At 36.6% G+C, this 23,378-nt stretch overlaps 1 protein-coding gene across 1 annotated transcript in view; it reads left to right on the top strand.

Moving 5' to 3' along the window:
• arrdc1b (arrestin domain containing 1b) overlaps window positions 1-23,378 on the top strand; it is a 49,818-nt gene that overhangs the window by 15,979 nt on the left and 10,461 nt on the right. The window contains exons 2-3 of the mRNA XM_026928942.3: window positions 11,839-11,949; window positions 20,396-20,446. Of these exons, the coding sequence (XP_026784743.1) occupies window positions 11,839-11,949; window positions 20,396-20,446 (162 nt within the window). The remainder of the gene's footprint in view (window positions 1-11,838; window positions 11,950-20,395; window positions 20,447-23,378) is intronic.

Here is a 23,378-nt window from a genome sequence, read left to right as displayed (position 1 = left end):
TTTTTAAATGAAAACAGTACCAACTTATTTTATTATTTTAAAGCATTGTAATTGAGACCATCTGAACAGGTTCAAGCCCTCTCCTACTCTACTCTCATTATTCTCTCCGTGTATGCGAGAATACGCACCATCGCTGAGTGTAGAAATTCATCACTTTGCATTATTGCATTCTTTTTGATTTATGAGAATTTCCACCCTTTCTGTAATACATATGAAGCAATAAGCAATCCCTTAAGGCTGGAAAATGGAAAAGGGTTGTTTACATTGCCTCAATTCTTTTTCAGTGACCTGTGAAAGATCAGCGGTGACTAATAGATAGATGTCGGGCTTTCTTTCTGCATTCTTATACAGCTCATATTTCTCATAGTGCAAAGTGTGCCAAAAGTATTGACCTTTAATGCTCAGGTGACAGAAGGTAACAGTAAGTGTGAGTAAAATGTGATTTTCTTGTTAATGTGAATGTAGGGTATCTCCCTACCTAGCTGACACACAGAGACAAAAAACCCCAAGTCAGCAACAAAAAAGGTGACCCAGTGGCTTGCACTATACAGCATATAAACGAGGAAGTATTTATAGAAAGTAAGCAATGTCTACACAAAGGAATAGTGGGAATATATGCAACAGTGGGAATACAGTGGGAATATATACAACAGCGGGTACAGGCTAAGTCTCAAGGTCAGTAACAAGCTTTGGATCACACTCAAAGAAGTGTGAAAGATGATGAAGGCAGGAACCTGGAAGTAAGAGCACAGCACGGTACCCATATGTGAGTCTGGACCTGGGCACAGGACGCACAGAGAAAAAGACGACAACAGACCCAATAGAACACAGAGCATAAAAGGATGTAGCAAGGCTGTACAAAAACAGAACTGCACTTGCTTCAGTCAGTGAGTTTTGGATACGTATGCAAAATAATATGCTTGACTTTAACCTTTAATAAAGATTTTATATTCTGTCCACAACTGTTGCGTGATCTGAGCGATTACGGTTTCCTCAAAACAGAATCGGGTTGTTTTCAAAGCTGTTTTTGACTCACTGACATGCATAAAATTAGTCATAGGCTGAAATATAATGACTCAATTGACAAGATGAATGAAATGAAAGTGAGTGAGTGAGTGAGTGAGTGAGTGATGGTTACTAAATTACCAGCATAACTTCTCTATTAACAGAAGTTGACAAAGGTATAAATATGTATATGGAGAGGGTAGTCAAATAAATTTTGAAAGGTCCAGCTACCTAAAATTCTTTGCTAACAAAGTTCTGGATAAGCAGCTAACATGACTGAATGGCAACAAAGGCTACCTTGTAATGCGTAACCATTAATGATCAGTTTATGGCTATAAATAGAACGATCTGAAATGGTAATGTTTTGTTTGGTAGTGGAGCTTAACGTTACCACAAGAGTCATGCTCTCTGAACAGATAAGACACCTGTTTTAAATGTGATAGGTGGAAAATAAGCACATGCTTCTCTGTCCAACCATTTTTAAACATTATATTTTTCATCATTTACTTTTCTTTAAACAAGCTATGTCTTCAATTCAGTAAATAAAGTGAAAGATGTTTGAAAGTCTGAAAAATTTCTACCTTTCTGATCTTTAGCCCTGTAGCTAGTTTCGGGTCTGATGCGCTGCCTTCATCTAAATAATTTACATATAGTACATGTGTGTATTTGGATAAACAGCAACAGAGGAGCTTCTGCAAATGCTGAACCGGTTCATGTTTAGAAAACTAGAGTCGCTGAAATATGACTATCCTTTTCCGTATGTTTATTGTCTCAATTTAGTATTTTTTTCAAGTACTCTGTTGGGTTTGCTGAGATACTTTGAAACCTGATGACTTCTGTTCTACGCCTTCACATATCATGTTATGTTAAAGAAAGGATAATCTTTTATAAAAGATGACAGAGAGAAAGCGAAAGCAAGGGAGTGAAAGAAAGATTCAAGTCAGGGTCACCTTCAGCTTCCACAACTCATTTTGCATTTGTTAATTTGACTTGGTGTAATAAAAGCAGATGTGCTGACGGTCACATTTAAAAAAAAAAACCTCTCTGGAATATACAGTCTAGGCGTAATTGGGCTTTTCTGTGATTCAGGCTTCTCTTGCAGCTGATGGTGTTTGAAGTGGCTTTATGCAGGGATGGGGCCATTCTGTTTCAATTTAGACATTTGATAAACAGGGAAATCTGTGCAGAAATGGCTGAGTAGATTTGAGCTGTGAATTTAATTTCTTTCCCTTCTCTAAGATCAGTGGAATGGACTCAGCCAGTGACAGCGATGCTGGGAATGTGGACTATAATTTTCTTTACAATATACACATTTCCATATAACTTCATCAGCTAGTACACCAGGCAAGTGTACTGCCCTGTCGCATGTTTTGGTTTTCCAGAAACCTAATAGGCTAAGAAAGGCTAAGAAAAAACTCCCTACAGACATTTAGAAGAACCAGAAAAGAGGAAACCTATGATTATCGAGTTGAGACAGGAGAGTGGAATTTCTCAGATTTGATTCATGAAACTCCAGAGAAATGTTACAGTTTATTAGTTACTTTCTCTCCTTGTTTGGTGCATAGATTGGTGTTCTAATGACGCTTATATGATTACTCTAGCAAAGATGACTCAGTGTTCAGTACATGTTCTTATTTGGTCACAGTTTCCATGAGAGTGGAACAATATAAATATTACAGCTGCAAATACTAGGGGTGTAACAATGCTTCATGATACGATGCATCACAATGTGCACTGTGGAAATGTGAGATTCCCATCGTGGAAATCAGCATTGTATTAATTATGCATCTAATGCAATTGCCCTGTTTTTTTTAACAATCGAGGTCTCGATCTGCACACATAGAGTTAAAATGTATTGGAACCATGCTGGTCATATGATCGCATTCTTTCGTGGAGAGTCTGCGCCATTACAGGGAATCATCTGCTCTTGTGAAGTGACCAATATCTCTGGATCACAATGACCAACACACATTATAGATAATATTAAAAGAGCTCTTCAGTAGCTTTTAAACGACACCAGCCTCATGCCAACCACAGTGGCTGAGAATGTGGCCCGGGGCTGTTGGGCATTTTAGCCGACCTTGGAGCTCTATTTTAGGTTAAAATGATGCCTCACAGAGGCACTGCTACGGAGCTTACTATGTTTCAATCGATCATTTTCCCCAGCTCTGAGACTTTGTTTATTCAATCAAATTTTGGGAAGTATTTATAAATTTATTTCTTAATTTTTAGGATATGGTGAACCTGTCGTACATTTTGTTTACAATATTAAACCAAATTGTAATTTACTAATTTTTTTACAGACAAAATTGCACACTATTTTGCATTGTTTATGATTTAGAAAGAAAAAAGAAGTCTTTTCAGTCAGAACTGCCTGGAACTGCCTGGAACTGCCATCCTTCATGTTATTTATTGCAATGATCTGCTTTATTTTACCATGCATCAGTTTAACTTACATATCCAAGTAACAAAAACTTTTTTTTAAAACTCAGTGCCTTACTTTTGTTTGAGTTTTAAGACCATGTGAAAAGCAGAAGCTCCTGTAATCTAGTTTGGTGCAGGAGGGGAGGAGAGGAGACATCAGTACTAACCATCACAGGGAGCACACAGCTTCTGTGATGTTTTTTTCCCCCAGTAATCGGAAGCCACAGCTTCTGTGATTTATTTTTCTTCCAGTAATCACTCACTGTAAAACATGATAGCCCCATTAAGTTGTGTGAACTTATTTCTTCTCTTTAACTCCAATTGTCATGACAGGTTTTGGATACTGAACTCAAGTTAATATGTTTTCAAAAATTAAACTTAAAGTAGTCCATTGTCTTGACTTTGAGTATATGTCTTGACTTGACTTTGAGTTGAAACAAAGGATATCTTCAAGTTGAGTTTACTCACATTTTTTAAGGCAGCAGGTGAACTTTTGTTTCTAAGTTTAAGCAGCTTGAAATGTCTTACATTGCTGACTGTAGTGCACAGCACTTCCTGGTTGCCTTGTGACCAATGATGGCTGTACGTCATACTAGATAATACTTTTGTAAGTCGCTCTGGATAAGGGCGTCTACCAAATGCCATAAATGTAACTGTAGATAAGAGAGTTTAAGTCTAATATCTGTCAACGTTTGAAAACATTTAGCGTTGAGCAATGCATTATAATTACGTCACAAGGTCTCACTGATGGTATGATAAGAACGATGTGTGTTTCTCTACTACTGGGTTCATGCCATTTTCCCTTGGAATACCAGACATAATAACCAGAACCTTAAACACTAAACTAGTCTTACAGATTCATACCGTCCTGTGTAATTTTCTTACAACCACTGCTAATGTTGTTTTGCTTGATTCCACAAAAATCTCAAACATCCTCAGCAACTAATCTGATGTTTTATCATTGAAAGACAGGGACAGTGTAGCCCTGTGAACCCGATTATACCAACCGCTCCTGACTGTGACCTTAAAAGAACTTTCTGTCAGGTAGGACCATCGATAAGATTAAATAACAAAACCCAGAATTTAGGCAACAGGAATAATCTGAATTTTTGAGGCTGCTCTGATAGAGCAGATAATGGTAATTATCATTCGTGCTGGGAAATGAAGACATTTACTAGGTCAGTGTTAGCTCATTCGAATCAGTAGTTTATGAGACAAAAGTAGGGAAGTCCCTTGGGGGAAGCTTTCGTCTCCATTGCAGTTGAAAGTCTGTAGTTGGTGTGATACAATCTGTTAAGTGTTTCAGTGGATCCGAACCTGCTCTGAGGGCAAACTTCTATCTACAGACTAAGTTTTTTGGGATACTGGGTGTTTGAAAGAGTTCACCATGAGCCACACAGCAAAACTTTTGAAAGTTTTCAGGAAAGTTTTTAGGACACTTATTCAGCTAGGAGTCTGTTTGCCTAGTCTGAAGCATACTTAAGCATACTTAGATACTTACAGTTTGTTTTCTTGTTTTGGTACAGTTTAATTACGCATGTACTGTAGATATAGGAAATCGGAACTTGGATATAGGCTAATGTAATAACGTAAAAATAATGACTTAAAGTCGTACTAAAAGAGTGTCAGGATTATATTTAAGCAATATCGCACTAGCAAGAATGCAGTTATACTGAATATCTGCGTACAACCACTGATAACTGATATATAACTGATATTGAGTATAACTGCATGATGGCGTAAGTGACATTTCGGACACAGTATGGCCAAATGTCCTGTTTATTTTTACTCCGCTAGCGAAAATAGATCCCGAAGAAGCCCCACTTACTTTATAGCACATCGGCTAGCTGACTAGTCACACTGATTCGTACATTCCCATTAAAAGTGCTTCTGGTCAAATTGGTGTCCCTTCTTCCTATTCATCTTCATCTGATAAGCTTTCATGTTTTAGGTCAAAAGTTACATTCCTGAAAAAGATTGTTTGTAAATGTCCACTTATGATGTCACTAACACTACTGTAGTAACGGTGGAAGTGGAATTTTACATGGCGAACGCAGACGAGTGGAGTGATACACACAGTGAAAAGTCCCAATGCGGTTATAGGAAATATAGGCAAACTTGGAACACTGCTCAACCAATCAAATTAGTGGACTGGAACTACCTGTTATATAATTGAAGAGATAGTATTATTACATATTAATGACTCATTATTGTCTTGGTTGCTAGGTGATAGCAACTTCTTACTTTCCCCGTTTAGTGGAAAAAATTAAAAATGGCCAAAAATTAAAAATTATGTTATTTTTATTTTCGTATTTTTCGTTATGACATTTTTCGTTATGACATAAACACATTATGTTTGAACTGTTTTTAAGGATTTCACTGAAAATCTAATGTTTAAAAATCTGATTCTGGAGAATCATTGAGAATCGTTTTTTTTTTTCTTCTTACCACTAATGAATGTATGCATACGTTTGTGGTGTAATTAAACCTAAGAAGATTGTCCTAATAAGGACTTAAAGTTTTTCATAGCAGATCAGCTAAACATGGTTTATTTGGATCTGTTACTGTTTTAATTGTACGCTTCAATGTAATATGTGTACTGATAAAGGTATTGTCAGCTTCTTTTTAGATAGTTAGGGAAATAACTAAATAGCATCAGTCCTTTTATTTTAATGTAGCCCCAAAGTTGTGTAATCTGCGCTGCGTTGTTTGTAATCATGTTCTGAGATGGTAAATTTGTCACCTCGTTTGTTGAAACAGTGGTTTAGAGTCAGATGTAGGGAAGTTCCTTTTTGCTGTTTCAGGTTTTGCAGCTTACAAAAGAAATGCCTTGGAATGAAACGCAATCTTGTATTGCGTCATTGCACATGGGTAATGATACACTTTTATGCCCTCTATTGATGTAAGAACATGTAAGAGTGAGAGGGGATTCCTCCTCCTCCTCCTCCTCCTCCTTCTCCACTTCAGCTGAAGTACCGTCCTTAGGGTGAACAGTTTTCTTATTGTTTAACTAGATCTCTGCCTCCTCTGTGTTTTGGCTTGAGGACAAAGCCATCTATGTTGCGTTTGGATTTTGGATCCACCCATATTATACTGATGCTGTAGCTCCAGTTTCAGTCTGTTTTTATAAAACTTCCCTCAGCTAGTTGGTGAACAAGGAGATATTAGTATCGCCCCACACCAGAGCCACCAGATCTGGCCTCGCCTGCATGCTGACTCATTGTTGAATGGCGTTGTAGTCACAGGGGTCAAATTCTGTCTAAATGGCTTTACAACAGATGTCTGATTGGCTGCAGGATGCCTGCCAGTTGCCAGGGAGATTCCAACTGCCCTCCTTTTGTTTAGGATTTTCAGAAAATTGGGCAGTGCTTATCATACAATGTTGAATGGTTGATTCTGATTGGTGGGAAGCTTTTGATTAATTTTATAATTAACTTTAACAACATGGCTTGGGCAGTAGTTTGGGCTGCATGGTATATATATTAATGTGCATGTTCAAATGCATTCTTGTTTCTATAGTAACGGCTTACAAGGTTTCTATGAGGAAGTGTGTATTGAGCGATGTTAGAAAGAGTCTGGAGTAGGGGTTGGGGAAATGACAAAAATGATCTAGTTGGACACAAATGAAATCTGAAAGAGTTAAATCAACACTCTGGGTGTTAAACTGGGGATTTTGCTGTGTAGTTTTCCTAACAAACTGCCAGCAATACAGTAGTGATGCATTTAAAAATAAAACTTTATATAATTTGTTTGATGAGATTTTCATTTAATGTGTGCAAAAATAAATTAACACTGAAAAGGAGGAAAAGTAGTTAAAAAGATTTTGTATGTAAAACATGAGCAAAAAAAAAAAAAGATTTAAAACTGCAGAAAACATTATCAAATCAGGTGCTTTCAGAGTTTGTCATTTTTATTTAAAAAAATTGTAAAACGATAACATGATACACTGACAATATCCCAGAAAAGTGTATCGTGACATGATTGATCATGATACCTTGTTATATTATATTATATTGTGATATTGTGAGGCATTATATTGTGATATCACCCAGTCCTAGTCTTCATTGTCAGCACTTTTTTAATAGTTATATGATGGAGGGCTTTTTTGTAGTTTCTCTGTAACATGACAAGCGGCATTTTTTTTTTTTTTGTCTTATAAACTTCGAGACAGAAAAAAATGAGGCTGATGAACTAACGATGTTTGTAGCTGCTATAACATAAGTTATAAGTGGTATCAGGAACTAACTTGTTTAACGGATGCTCCACACCATTAAACGTAACTATAAATGGATAAAAAGTATGACATGTCGATAATAAAGAAATGATTAATATCAGCAAATTGCTTTGGTATAAGAGGAATAAAACACGATGCAAAGGGTGTGCTGTTATAGGAGAATAAAAGGTGGTCAGTTTTAGTTGGCTTGGTTGGTGGTTTTGTTGTGAAATAGACTGAGTCAGGGGCATTCTTATCTGTGGAGAATAACGTGTTATGTAAAAGCTGTGTGTTTACTCAGCATTTTAGGGTCAGCATAATGTGAAGCTCTGTTGTGCAACACAAACACAATGGACTATAAAGTCAAGGCTTGAGAAGGGAAATACTTAAAGGAAACTGGAGGGAGTACAGAATAGTGTGGAATGTCTTCAATTTTGTTTGCACTTGTTCAATTCAGACTTTCAGTAAAAAAGGCAAGGAAGTATTCCGGTCAACAATCACATCATATTTGTTTATTACAGTCAGTAAAGTATGTATTAGAGGCTTCTTTTCAGTAAAGTGTTGGCTTGCAGTAGTATTTGATTTGCATTAGTGAGTCATTCATTCTTCCTGCATTAAAGAGTTGCAATGTAACTAACAGACAACGGGGATGCCCCATACACTGTTTGTACACCCTCCCTACAGACGTGACTCTATTTTTGCTTATCTGAAAGGAAGGTCTGATTATAGTCACACGGTCAGGCTGTACTGCTATCCTTCCTCGTACCGTTTCCCAGAATGAGGGAGTGTTTCATGCCTTTCAGCTGAAATTTATTGAAGGTCAAATTAGAAATACATTAATTAATCCGAGTGTTCTGTCTGTGTCAGAATGACCTGTTTAAAATTTTGACTTGTATTAATATCCAAAAAAAAATGTTGCTCTTTTTTTTTTTTTTTTTTAATATGAAACCTTTTGAAATGAAAATGAAAATTTTCTCTGGTGAACTTGAAAAAGGATAAATTAGGTTTTGGTGCATTGCTGTTAAAACCCCCACAAATTAACAAATCGATGGCCAGAAAGGCAGACAGACAAATAAACAGACAGGCAAACAAACAGGTAAATAAACAGACAGACAAACAAACAAACAAACACAAGCTAACAAACAAATACATGCACGCAGACAAATAAACTGACCAACAAACAGATAAACAGACAAACAAAGAAAGACAGATGGACAAGCAAACAGACAGACAAACAGATGAATAAACAGACAAACAAACGCACAGGGTGACAAACAAACACACAAAAAGACAGGCAAATAAACAAACACACAGACAGACAGACACATGGAACAAACAGAAAACAAGCAGACAGACAGAGAAACTGACAGACAAACAAATACATAGAAAAATAAAATAACAAGGTGAATAGATCAGTTCTCAGTGAATTTACTCTGTTTGCAATGGAAGTACTGTTCATGGGTCACTTGGGGACTTTAAGCAGCTGAGACAGAAAATAGTATTTGAAATGACCAGCCTTGACTGTTTGGCTGTTTATTTGTCCATGTGTCTGTCTGACTGTGTGTTTGTTTATTTGTCTGTCTTTTGGGTTTTTTTTGTGTCAGCCTGAGAGTTTGTTTGTCTGTTTATTCATTTGTTTGTCTGTCTGTTTGCTTGTCTGTCTGTCTTTTTTGTTTGTCTGTTTATCTGTTTGTTGGTCTGTTTATTCATCTGTTTGTCTGTCTGTCTGCTTGTCTTTTTTGTTTGTCTGTTTATCTGTTTGTTGGTCTGTTTATTTGTCTGTGTGTGCATTTGTTTGCTAGCTTGTGCTTGTTTGTTTGCCTGTTTATTTATCTGTTTGTTTGCCTCCTTGTTTATTTGCCTGTCTGCCTGACCGCCATGTTTTATTTGCACTTATACCAGGTTACACACACTTGCTCATAGGAGCATCCCCAGGCCTAAGAAGTGGTTTTGTGTGTCTTTATTGTTCCCCAAAAACAGTACATCCATTGCAAAGTAGCAAACAGAACATTGATCCGTTATAGACAAAATGTCAACGCCTGTACATTCACACTAAAAGATGAATTTAGATAATACCTACAGTTGTTTCAGTTTGAACTTTTCTTGGGGGCTTAGATGGCAAGTCACAGATGGTCTAACTGTTAATTTAGTATTGTAGATGCCCCAAGCTGACTGAAACACTGAGGACCCTCTCCTGCTTTTCTCCTTTAGAGCATTCTGCAATTATTCCTGCAGAGTGGAACTGGAGAGGCCTCGGTGCCAGCAAGCACTGCCATCTGCCACTGGTGTTTGTGTGTGGTGTCAACAGGATGCCATTTTAGACCACGTGCCAATGTCTAGGCTCACCACAAGTCTTAAAATTCCACAGCCGTATGACAGGTTGAATTTGTGTTGTCGGAAATTTGTGGTTCTCTGTCTTTAAAACGAGATACAGTGGAATGCATCTTCTTGCTCTTTCCACACGTTTTAGTAGCAAGTGTCTTGTGGAGGGCAACCAGAAGAGCTTCAATTTCACTGAGAAAGCAGAATGAAAAGCACCTGTGAATGTGGAATCTCTCCGTTTTTCTCTTTTTCTCCTCTGGGTATTTCAGTGCTTCTTTGTGTCTGTGGATGCGAAACATGAAGCTCTGGGAATGTGGGAGGGGGCTAGCCAGGTGTGTGTGTGTGTGTGTGTGTGTGAGAGAGAGCACGGACTTTGTGCCACAACCATGAGGTGATTAGGTTTGACCTCATCCACATAGTACTCCCAGCAAGTAGAGTGATCTAACTCCCTTCTTCTTCTCTCCCTTTTCACTCAATGCACTTTTCTTTCGACTTTTGTTTACTTTAACCTGTTTAAAATCCTCTAGTAAACTTGACTCTACTTACTCTATCTACTGGACAATAAGATTTTTTTTTTACTTTCCTGAATTAAACTTCATTGCTTCAGAACGAAAGGCCGGGCAGCGTTTGCAAATCATTTAGTGAACAAGCAAGCCAGTGGTTTATTGAGGTTTATTGCGTCATACTGTTATCATTCGCAACTGTGGCATAGGTTTGCACGTGCATATTTGTGTGGCAGGCTGGGAAAACCCATCAGATGCCGCTGTGGCTGAATTCTGGTAAACAGACAAAAAAGACATGTTTTTCTGCCCATTTGTCACCTCAGCTTTAAGAAAACATAAAATATACTTCCTCAGAAACGATGTGAAAGTTTTTATTAAAAATGTGATGGTAAAAACAGTCAGTCTGCCTAAATGTCTAAAACCTCGCTAGCTAAGTGTGATCTCCTTACACGTGTTACACTTTGATCAAGTTGTTAGATAGCTACGTGCCATAGCAAAAAGGACGTAAGCATAATACATTCAGTTTGTGATCAGATACCGGCTGATAAAACACCCTTGATTTGGAATGAAGTCTGATTTAAATGCAATTTTTTTTCTCCTTTTTCACCTGTGGGTGTAACCCAGATTTAAAATGCTAGAACTTTAATTGTGATTGAGATACATAAAAAGGAGAAACATATTTCAATTCAGGAAAGTCCGTAGTTTTCAGAACTATATATAGTAGAAGATTTCACCATGTGGAGGGTTTTTCCAGGCCACCATACATTTTATTTCTTCCCCATGATGCTCAGTTTGAACAGTTGGTGTTTATGAGGAGGACAAAAATAGTCCATAGAGATGGACTTCCTGGAGATGGAGATGGACTTCACTGACCAAACGAAGCCATTATCAAGAGCTTAGCAGCGAACAGTTATGTTGCAATGAAATGCAGTAATCTTCCAGATGGAGTAGCTGGTTGGATTTGAAGAATACTATCAAATTTATTAAATAGAACTCAAATGGTCATAATGGTCTAAATGGCTCCACTGGTGTGAATTATCCTTCTGAGTAAGGAATAAAACACAATGGGGCATGCTGTTATAGGAAAATAATCAGTAACAGGGTGGCGTCACGTGACCAGCAGACAAAGCGGAGTTGCTGTAACCACCTTGAAGTTGATTATTTTCCTATAACTGTTCACTCCAATATGTTTTATGCGTCTTATACCACAGCAGTTTGACTACTTTTACTACTACTTTTTACTAATGTAGTCATTTTTATCTGTTTATAGTTACATTTGTTGTGGTGGAGCATTGATTAATTGCTGTTGAGGATATTGATTGTCTGTTACTGGCTGACTAGTGACTGTGTCTCATTTTCTCTTCACTTCAGCCATCAAGGTGAACTGCGTGGGTTCCTGTGGCATCTCCAGCAAGATGAACGACACTTCATGGATGTTGGAGGAGCAGTATGTAAGCAGCATGCTCTCTGTGGCTGACAAAGGTAAGGAGATGGACTCATGTTTCATCTAGTTTTTTTCCACTTCTCTAGTCTATGACTGCGTAATGCATTCATCTGTTCTTTAATTCAGTCTGTTGAGAACTTCATACCGTGGACATTCGTCTAGTATTCTAGACGCAGGCCACATTTACGTACACTTACACTTATTGATTTGGGAGGCACTTACTGCAACTTACAAGTGAGGCAGTGTATAATCCAACAATCTAGATGCTTGATGAAGTTCTGCAGAATCAAGGGTCCACCCCAAGGGTCTAAAAATTAATTTCTAATTGATATTAATGTTAGCTAATCTAAACAAAATCTAATTGGAATTTATTTATTATATATTTATAATAGAGGAACATTTTCACCCCGAAACCATGGAGGATGCAAACGTTTGCATTTGACTTTGTTAGGGGTGTAACAATACACAAAATAAATGCGACTAAAAACAATACGATACGATAATGTGGTGTCTAGGTACTATACTTTTTCAAAAAAATAAGCATTGCCTGAATATGTGCCTTTAATTTTCTGTTTTCAGCTAAAGAAAACATTCAACATAATGAAAGTAAAATATAATTGAAACTTAACAATGGTTGTGTGATCCATTTAGACTCAAAAAAGCTGTACATTAGAGTGTAACAAAATGAAACCTGGCTAATTAAACATTTATGTGCAGGGTTGCCAGATCTCAGCAAAATGTCCACTCCAATGGCATCTTGAAAAATTGCACAAAGAGACCTGAAACTAGTCCAAAGAATTCAGACATTGGAAAAGGGATGTGTATTTGTCTTCTTTTTCTTTGCATGGGAAACAAGTACACCATGGTGCACACACATGTCTTATTTGTTGTTTCAAAACTACCCCAGTTTCGCGGGTAACCGCGCTGTTGTGACTCACAAAGGAGGTATGTCTGAATAAGGGGCTTTACCCTTTCTGTTGTAAGCTGCTTGTGATTTGAAAAGTCACACAGCTCTCTTTAGCTGAAACTTCTCTACTGTATCTCCACTCCACTGATTTCCCCTCTAGACCCATAGCTGTGAAAAGAAAAGCTATGAGAGTGGATAACCGGGTGAAGATAAACCCTCGTGCTGGAATAAATTACAAGCAGAGATTTAGGTGCATTTGAGCATAGATAGAGAGTTAGTCTGGAAAAAATGAGCCGTAAGGAGGAAGGCTTGTTTTCCTGTCTGTCTGTGTCTCTGAAAGAACAAGATTTGACTCTTCATGTCTAAGAAGCAAGTGACTCATTTGCATCCATGTCACCTATGCAGGTTCTGAGTAACCTGTGGGAGGTTAGAGGAGGAAAGAGTGTTCCATGTGTTTTTGTGCTTGACTGCATGTATTTTCAAACAGGAAACTCACGCAATCTTGCATACTCTGTGGACTGAATCATCCATGAAAAACATTTATAAATATTTAATTCTGGGTAGCCTTTATTTATCTGGAGTTTACATCCTGAATTATGGTTCAGCTGATTTACATAAAGTGTAAAATTCAGTTAAATTCAATTTTATTTGTATAGCGCTTTCAATAATAGACATTGTCACAAAGAAGCTTTACAATGTAGATTTAGATCCCTAAGGAGCAAGTCAGAGGTGACAGACGTGGCGAGGAAAGTGACAGAAGTGGCAGTCCCTGAGGATAACCAGACTCAGAAAGAAACCCATCCTCTTCTGGGTGACACTGGATGGTACTATAAAGTCAAACATTCACCATTAATTAAGCGAACATTATTCAGTGTGTTGACAGGATGTTCAGTGTGATCACGAGTCCTGGCATAGGCACAGAACAGTCTTTATGATTACAGCAGCAGCTCTTGCTTTCTGTGTTTCTTCCTTTATTGACGTGGTCGACCACATAACATTTCTAGCGTAAGCACAAAGGCATCTCGATGCATCCCGGACTGCAACAAATGACCAACAAAAGACCTAATGGACTGCGTAGTTGCCCTAGCCAGAAAATACATAATCATTGTGAGAAATAATTATAGTAAAGACAAAACCAGCTGATTTTCCTAGCTTCTTTCGTCATCCTGCTCATGTATAAGTTTTGTTAGCAGACTATGCTATCGAGACATTTTAAACAGTCCCTACAGGTTCATGAGATGGGATTTGTGGGAGAAATTCATTGGAAAACTGACGCAATAGATGTGTGTGATACTCATCTTCCAGCAGAAATCCAATCACAAATGGTCACTAGAGACAAATTCAAAATGCCAAAATGGCTATGTGTTTCAGCTGTCCACTCAAGACAGATGTTAATACCAGGTATGAACAGGGCCTAGAGATAACGAAGCAGCTGCAAACTTAAGTGTCTGTGGTCACACTCTGGTTTGTCACTGCGCTCCAGCAGTACACTGTATGGCTAACAGTATGTTACCACAAAACAAAGTCTATATAGATGTGGTTTCCCGAGGTTGGTGTGTTAGATCTTGAGTAGCCTGAACAGAACCCTGACTTCAGCCCCAGCCAACACCTTTAGGATAATTTGGAAAGCTGACTGCGCACCAGACCTTTGCACCCAAGCTCACTAATGCTCATCTGGTTGAATGGACAAACCTCCAAAGCCACGTTTAAAGACCTAGTGGAAAGCCTTCCCAGAAGAGTGGAGGTTATATGCCATTGCCCATGGTTATATGCCATGGTTATATACCAATGCCCATGGTTTTGGAATGCAATGGTCAACAAGCACATATGGATGTCATGGTGAAGTGTCCACACACTTTTGGCCATATACTGTAGCTCATCTTCCAACTGGCAACATCTAATCCAGGTTAGGTTTTGGTTGCACGTTCCACATCTCATCAGCTTGTTCGAAGGATGCTACTCATCCTGTCTCTAGTTATTTTATCTCACACATTTTTTTCTCTGATCTCTTTGTTCCTTGCCTTCTTCCTTCCTTCCTTCCTTCCTTGCTTTCTCTTTGTGGCTTGCTTTCTGCCTTTCTTTCTGTCTTGCTTTCTATCTTTCATGCTTTGTTGCTCTCTGCCTGTCTTCCTTTCTTTCGTATGCTCAGCAAATCAGCCTACAACATCTTGCAAACGCTTTGCGATTCACCATCTTTGAATTCTGTATTGAGGCATAGAATCAGTACGTATCATTATAATTTCATTATTTGTCACATAAAGTTCCATATGGAGTCTTTGCTTTCTAGTTATTTGATCTTTTTTGACCTCTTGGTGCTACTTGTTTTTTTTTTTGTTGTTTTTTTTTTTTTTTTTACTTTAATTAGACATTTGTAAAAGTGGTCTACTGATTCCCTCAAATCCGCTAGCAGTAACTAGCTAGATGAAGTTGTGCCTGGAGCGGCATGAGGCAATAAAATGAGTATTTAATTATACACTCGTCCCTCTGATTAAAATAAGATTGCTCTGCTCGAATGCTGTGATGCCTGGAGAGTAGGTTAATCTATCAGGACATGCTCTACTTATCGGTTAAACTTTGCACTGGCCTCCTCAATTACGAAACAATTAAGCAATCATATTGCTATATATAGTCAAAAACAACACTGGCAACTAAGAAAAAAGCAATATATGGCAACACATGGTGAAATATTGTACATATAGAACAACAAATTGTAACATCATGGTTCAGCGTCTTAAAGCCAAACCCAAAAGTGTGATGTTTTAAGATATTTATAGTTGCTCAGATTTTGTGTAGTGATTTTACACATTTAATAATTTCTTATTTATTTGGCATCTTGTGAAAAGGAACTACTGTCCCACATGAGTTGATTGAATGGGTTTATTGGACGGGAGATACAAATAAAAATATATTATTCAACACTGCTGTTGAATTCGCAATTCTGATTAGTTAGAAGGTGTTGAATGAGTTTCTATAGCGGCAGCTCCGACAGTAGTTTTGCAAGGTTTATATTAACACACTCATTCACAGGGATTTGTATGACGGACGCTCCACATAAATTGAATTTAAAAAATGTAATTTTGATCAGTTTTTCTGTGAGGAGGCATTTTCTCTGTAACAAGCTGCATTTGTGTCTTATTAACTTCAATAGAGAGAAAATTATGCTATGGTATAAGAGGAACAAAACCTCAGGACATGCTGTCACTGAAAAATAATACACTTCAAATAGATCCTAGATTGGCATGCCCCATCACGTTTTATTACCTACTTAAGGTAAAACATGTTTACAGACATTTCCTGCTAGGTTTGTTTTCACAAAGATCCTATCAGCCTACCAAACTAGATTTTCAAGACTTGATGTTCGGAAGAGGGTTGAAGAAAGAGGCCCGCCAGAAATGCAGTCTGTCAAAGACTGTCTGCACCTAATGAGCATGAGTAAAGGTCATTTCTTTAAGGGAAAGTCAGTGGTTGGAAAAATGATCTTGTATGGTGTGTTGCACGTAGAGCTTTATCTGAGCTGAACTGGTTTCACCTGAAAAGGTACTGTGATTAAAGTCGTTACTAGTTAGGCATGAATTTATTCCAGTATCAACTGACAATATCGGTAGTGTTAACAAGTTATAAGCAGTAATTCAGAAAATTAGCTGGTGTGATTTGGCAAACACATGGCAATAGTCCTAGCAAGTGAAATCCCTTAACCTAGCGAGCAACAAAGAGATAAGCGTTCATTTTCTGTCTACATGTGCGTAATTTCAGAGACAAGTGACTGTGACAATGCAAGAAGCAACATTTGAGATTCTCTTAATGCTATGCAAATTATTTATGATGCGAAAAAACAAACAACAAACAACTAGCTTGAATGATTCCTCAGACCAGCTCTATGGCGCTTGTGGTCCGACATTTCTTCAGTTCCCCAATCACAGCTTTAATTCCTACTTGTAATCCGTTCCCATTTACTGTTTGACGTGCAAAATTGGAGGAAAAACTCAGAACAGTGGTTTTATTTTATCCTGTCAGATACTAGCTAGTAGCATAGCTAGTACATTTAGCTTGTTTTCTATACACACTTAATGAACTAGCTATGCTACTAGCTCAGTAGAGACACCAAGCTTTATTTTCTTCGTAATGTCTCCATCAGGGGTGGGCTTTATGACAATATTATCATATCACGATACTTGAGGACATTTCAATGATATGTTAATGTCATGTTGCATTTTTTAAAATTTTAATATCTGCGATTAATAATACTCTTATTTCCAAAAATTGGACATTACAAACACTGACAATTAAGGAATGTAAAAAAACTATACTAAATTTGAACATTTCTAAAAGATTCAGTGCAAGTTTAACCCCAAGTCAGTTTCTTCTAATCAAAGTTTCTCATTGTTATAAAAATACTGATGATATCCATGATTCCTGTCAGAAAAGTATACTGCGATATAATTTTTCACAATATCGATATTATATCATCATATTGCCCAGCCAAGCTAGTCTCCATGCACATCTAATGATAGGTTGTCTATGACAGGATAAAATGAAACCACAGTTATAACTCAGAGGGAAGTGGGGAACTGAAATAATGTCAGACCACGTACGCCATTCGAGTCGTTTGGATTTGTTCCTTTTCAGCGTCATAGCTAATTAGCATTGAATCGAGAAAATCTCACTTGTCATGCTGCCGTTTTGTCACGTGCTGTTGTCGTTGAAGTTGTCACAGTTCTGTGTCACGCACGTACATAGAAAATGAACAGTTTCCTCCTTCTTTGTCACTGTGAACGCAGGGTAGGAAGCACACAGATGCCATTCTGTAGGTTTCTTTGAATTACGGTTTGAGGGTGGATTTCAGGCAGTGATAAATCGGGATCTGGTTTAGCTCAATAAAATGACGAATGCTCATGAATATAAACCTATATTGATTGATCTAACAAGTGATAGCTTAAAAACTTTCTTTCAGGAGGATATTCAGTTGTGTGTTCTAACAGAGGCCACAATGTACATCGTTACAGAGATAATTTCAGTACACTGGGGATTTCTTTCAGTCTAGATAGATGAAAAGAAAGAAACACATCCTGAAACACATTAGCATGCATTTGCTGGGTAGAGCCCTACCGTAATTAGAGCACACCCAAATCAACAGGGTACATTTTAGTAATGTAATGCTAAACTTTATTTATGTAGCACCTTTTATACACGTTAGAAATGATAAAACAGTAATGGAATGGAATGGACAAGGATGAAGTGAAAAATCAGTGAGTACAAAAATAAGCATAAGGAGATAAATAGACAAATATAGAATGAAATTAAATATATATAATAAATTGAATGTAATAAATCATATAAATACAATTAAAGAATTTTAGAAAAAAGAAATAAAATTAAATACAAAAACCTTTTTTTTTTAAAAATTAAAAATAAAATGAAACTATAAATACCAGCACAGAGGAATTACAAAATGTAATTAAATGCATATTTTAATTCTTCTTCTTCTTCTTCTTCTTCTTATTATTATTATTATTATAAGATTTAATATTTTTAGAAGGCTGAAAACTGTACAATTAAATTTAAATTAAAAGTAAAATGAGGTGCAGTCCCCACATGCACGTGTGCCTCATTTACATCTCATCTGATTTATAGTTGAGATAAACCTCATCTATAATACTTTAATAGTTTAAATTCACATGATTTTGAAATGACTGCTACAGTTACAGACAACAGAATGATAGAAGCAATAATGTCATCTTTTGCATTACTACCAAATATTTATTTTAATATAAAAACATGTTTTTCTGCTTTGCTCGGGGTTTTAAGAGCCAGCAGACTTCAGAAACTGTACTTTCAGAGCTGAGCAACCTCAGACGAGAGCCGCTCCTTCTCATCATTTCCTCTAACAGACCTCTTCCTGTCTGTGAGAAAGCATCGTGTAAACAATGAGATTTATGCCGTAATTCTCAGGCAGCAGCGATCTTGTTTAAATTGCGAGCTGCTCTGCACAGCTGGGTTTTCAGGCACATACAATGCATCGTATACATTATGCTGTTGCTTCTATCAAAGCTTTTAGAAAGAGTAAAATAACGTGGCAGGGCTAGACGAAGAAGTTAGTCATCGTTTGAGCAGTGTGTTTCCTTGAACTGTTCACTTGCCGAGTCATAGTCTTTTCAATTTGGCCTGAACATCCTGTTGAAGTCAAGGGCATATCTTAGTATGCTGCATGTCATGAAGTACACACACACACACACACACACACATTTTCTACAGCGTTCCCTACTTGAGCTGTAGTGAGAATGATTGTGATTATGAAAATAATTATATATATGACAAATAATTGTCACATATAATTATAATTCAGTTGTTTTTTTTTTTGTTTTTTTTTATTGTCTGCTACTTTTATTAATATTAGCATAACATTTTTGTAATAATGCACATTACGAAGAACAGCTAGTTACAAACACTAAATATATATGTAAATTAAAATTTGTTTTAGAAAAACAATTAAACAGAAGACATTGCCCAAAAAGTAATAATTAGAAAAAAAATATTAAAAATAGGTACTAAAATACAGAAATATTTATCTGTGATGCGGCACAATGCGCAAGCAGAATGAGTGCATTAATCGTAACCTATTGTTATGTTATACCTGGAACTACCTGTGCTGTTATACAAAAATAATGCCCACCTTCTGACCAATCAGATTCGAGCATTCAACCAGACTGTGGTATAAAGAAAATTAATTAAGCGCTGTTGAATTCTTAATTCTGATATTTGATATTCTGTTATTCAGCAAAGTAAAGCATATAATCATTGATATGATGAAGCCTTCTGTAACATTTGTGGAAGGAGTCTCCAATTTCAGTGCTTTGTAACAGTCAATACGTTTTCCAACAACGGAGGAGTTTGTGCTTTATGGTTTCTCTGTAACATGACAAGCTGTGTGTTTTTTCTTTTTTTTTTTTTGTTTTGTTTTATTAAGTTCAAGAAAGAAAAAAGCAAGGCTGATGAGTGAACGACTGGTTATAACTGCTATAACATAAGTGATAGCAGGAACTTGTTTTGTGGATGTTCCACAGTATTCAGTGTAACTATAAACTGATAAAAAAATATTTAATAAAATATTATTATGTAAAATAATAATTTTTTTAAAAAAATAATTTTTTAAAAAATTATTATTGACAGTGGAAATATATATATTTACGAGGAAAATATATATAAGAAGAATAAAACTCTTTATGGTTTCTTGTTGTTGGAAAATAATGAACGTCGGCATGGTAACAGTAACTCCACTTTGTGACCACCCTGTAATTGATTATTAAAAATGAAAAATACAATCGATTTTGACTCACTGTGCATTTTACATTTGAACTGTTTTACCTGTGTTATATATAATTTTACAAATTAAGTTTAATCAATTCGTGAACCCCAGACATTGGGGTTGGACTGGATTCTGCCCCACTTTTAAAGTGTTCTGGATAGAAACATTATAAAAAGTTAATAAATGTAAATACATTTAAATCCAAGTAATCCAGTCATGTTCCAGTCACACATGATTTCCCAGTTGTTACCGCTCTTGTTCTCTTGTTTTGCAGGAACCCTTCCACCTGGAGAGCACAGCTTCCCTTTTCAGTTTCTCATTCCAAGTAAGCTCAAGAGTCACACTGTTTCTGCTAATTATTCTTTAAATTAATTAGACAGTAGACAAGTTTGTGTTAATTAGCCCTTAGAGCTTATGACACTAGTGGATGTACACACAATTTTTAACTTTAGGAAATGATTTAATGGTGATTTTCCCCATCAGTGTCATCTAAGGTTGTTCATTAATGGTCTGCTAGTAGCGCAGGTCCCACTCCTTTGCTTCCCGCTACATCCTGTTTAATAAGTTGGAGTATATTCGGAAGCTGATGAGTGTCACTACTCTCTTGAGAATGGGTGGTGCATTTTTAAAATGCTAAGTGGCTAAGCGTAGTTTGTGCAGGTGGAAGCTCAAATGTATGCTGTGGGTCTTTGATACATGGTGGGAAGGAAAGGAAGGTGATTTTTTGCAGCTCTTATCCTCTAACAGCATGCTGGATCAGTTCTCATAAACTGCTTCCTGCTCCCGCCTACCCATTCTATCAACCAGTGATGATAGGAGTTTGTCACTACCGTCTTAGTCCTTTCCGAGTACCAGGGGATGTTGGGCTGTTTAAGATCGACTCCCAGTAGCTAAATACAAGGGAATTCAGGCATTTTGTTGGGAGTCTACTGGATTAATTATCCCGTAAGTACGGAATGTTTGTTCCCGTAACGCATATCAAAATGTAGGGGACAAATTTTATTTATTATTTTGCTTATTAGAGACCACATTGCAAATCATAGCGTAAAAAAATCTTGTCACTGACTTTGGAGATTATGTTTCTAAAATATATGATATTCGGTGTGGTCTTCCACAGGGATCCATACTCGGTCCTCTTCTGTTTTCTTTCTAAACGCTGCCACTGGGTCTAATCATTAACATAACTATGCAGACGATACACAGCATTACATATCCAACTGCATATCATGCATCATTACCTGGATAAACAAAAACGTCCTTAAGTATAATGAAGACAAAACAGAACCAAAGACTAAACGAGGAAATTTAGCTACACAGTTAAAACCTGTAGTAAGAAACTTGGGTGTATTTCTTGATTCTGATTTAAGTTTAAACCACATATTGATACTTGATCAGCATTCATTTCATTTCATTTGACGGATGTGAGACCTTGTACGAAGTTGACACATGCTTTTGGCTTTTGTTCGCATCGTTTATTGCACTCATGAGAGAACTTTTTACATCAATCCTGGGATTATTACATTAGGTCGCAGAAGGCTGCAAGTTTTTAAAGCACTGAATGGATTAGCAACATCATATATCACGGACTGTCTGTCTCCATATGGTCTAAATCGTTCACTAAGATCCAATGTGTGCAAAGTCAGCCAGAAATAATGTGGTGAATCAGCCTTCCATTTTCATGTACCTGAAAATGGAACAGACAGACAACTACAATACATCGTTTTAAAAAGCAGATATACAGTATTTCATATTTATATATATTTTTCATTGTACACACTCTAATTTTTCTATTTTTGATTTACTCTTATTCTTGTTTTTTTTTTCATGTTGTTTCTTAGCTTACTTGATTCTTATTATGATCTCTTTTATTGATTGTGTCATTTCCTTGTAAAGAGCTGCATTTTATGTATGAAAAGTGCCATAAAAATAAATATAGACATAGATGACATAACACAATATTGCTAGAGATTGGATGTCCGATCCGGTAATAAATGGCAAAAGATTGGAATTGGATTTGGAAAAGAAATGTATATTTTTGGAATTTTATTCTATTCATAATACTTAAATATAAAGTATATTATACTTTATACTTTATAATAATTATTATATTTAAAATTTAAGGGTTTTTTGTGTGAAAGAGTTTAACTGTGAAGTGCTTCAGTTAAAAGCAGTAAACATTTAAGGTTAGTCATTTTTAAAGAAAACAATATCGGATGGTTATCATTACGACGTTTCACGTTGGGGGTGTGTCTATAAAATGACTGACAAGCGGCCAGTCCCAATACAAACATACATTCCAGACCAGAAGGCATGTTTCCAAATTGTTCCTTTTTTTCAGCTATGTAATACACTTGTTCTGAGGCTTGTAATGGCTTAACCTATTATTATTATTATTTTAAATCATTTCAACTTAACTGCCCACATTATTTGCACTAGTAAGAAATTAACCGTATTGACTATTGCATGTTTAATGTCTTACCTTTAGATAACGTGTATTTGCTGACACTTTTGTGGGCTTGTGGGCAGCCAGTCAGATGGACGTCGATTAACTGCTTTGCTGTTGACGTCGAGGGTGTAGTTCGTTTACAAGTGCTTTCCAGAAAGGTTACGTGTCAGCGTTCCAGTAAATCTAATCTCACGTATGATCTAATTTAGTCAGTTACCTTTGTTATGTAGGTTGTAAGTTAGTACATATGGAATTATGGGCTGATTTGAAACACAGCCTGTGTTTTTAGTGGTAACTCATTTCCTGTGATTATTCTTAAAACACAGGATATTAAGCCTCATCAACTACTTCCCAAGCCCATTTAACTCGACTTGGTTGTATCAGAGCAGGGCAAGAACAATAAATCTGAGTTTCCACAGCTCTGGATGATGATAAAATGTTCACTGATGTCATGTTGTGCCCTCTGCTGTCAGAGTGTAGGTATAATTGTCACAAATCCATAACCTTTTTAGGAGAAATTAGTTTTTGTGACAGTATGGACAAATATAACCCAATTCCTGGAAGTAAACTTCTGACACACAGCTCTTTTAGAATAAATTGTTATTGATTTCATTGTTCTCAGAGTTACAGTGATACCTTATAACTCATAATAAAACTATTTTAGAAACTAATACATTTTATTTTTTACAATTATTTTTTAACATTGAGTCTAAGAAAACATTCATTTAACCATTCAAACAAAAGTGTTAACTCATTTCAACAATGTTTTTTTTCTAGCCTAGAATTAGCAAATGCACAAAATGTGGTAAAC

The sequence above is a fragment of the Pangasianodon hypophthalmus genome, chromosome 15 (assembly GCF_027358585.1).
Source record: "Pangasianodon hypophthalmus isolate fPanHyp1 chromosome 15, fPanHyp1.pri, whole genome shotgun sequence".
NCBI lineage: Eukaryota > Metazoa > Chordata > Actinopteri > Siluriformes > Pangasiidae > Pangasianodon > Pangasianodon hypophthalmus.
Note: the sequence above shows the minus strand (reverse complement) of the source record. Positions and strands in the feature narration are given on the sequence as shown.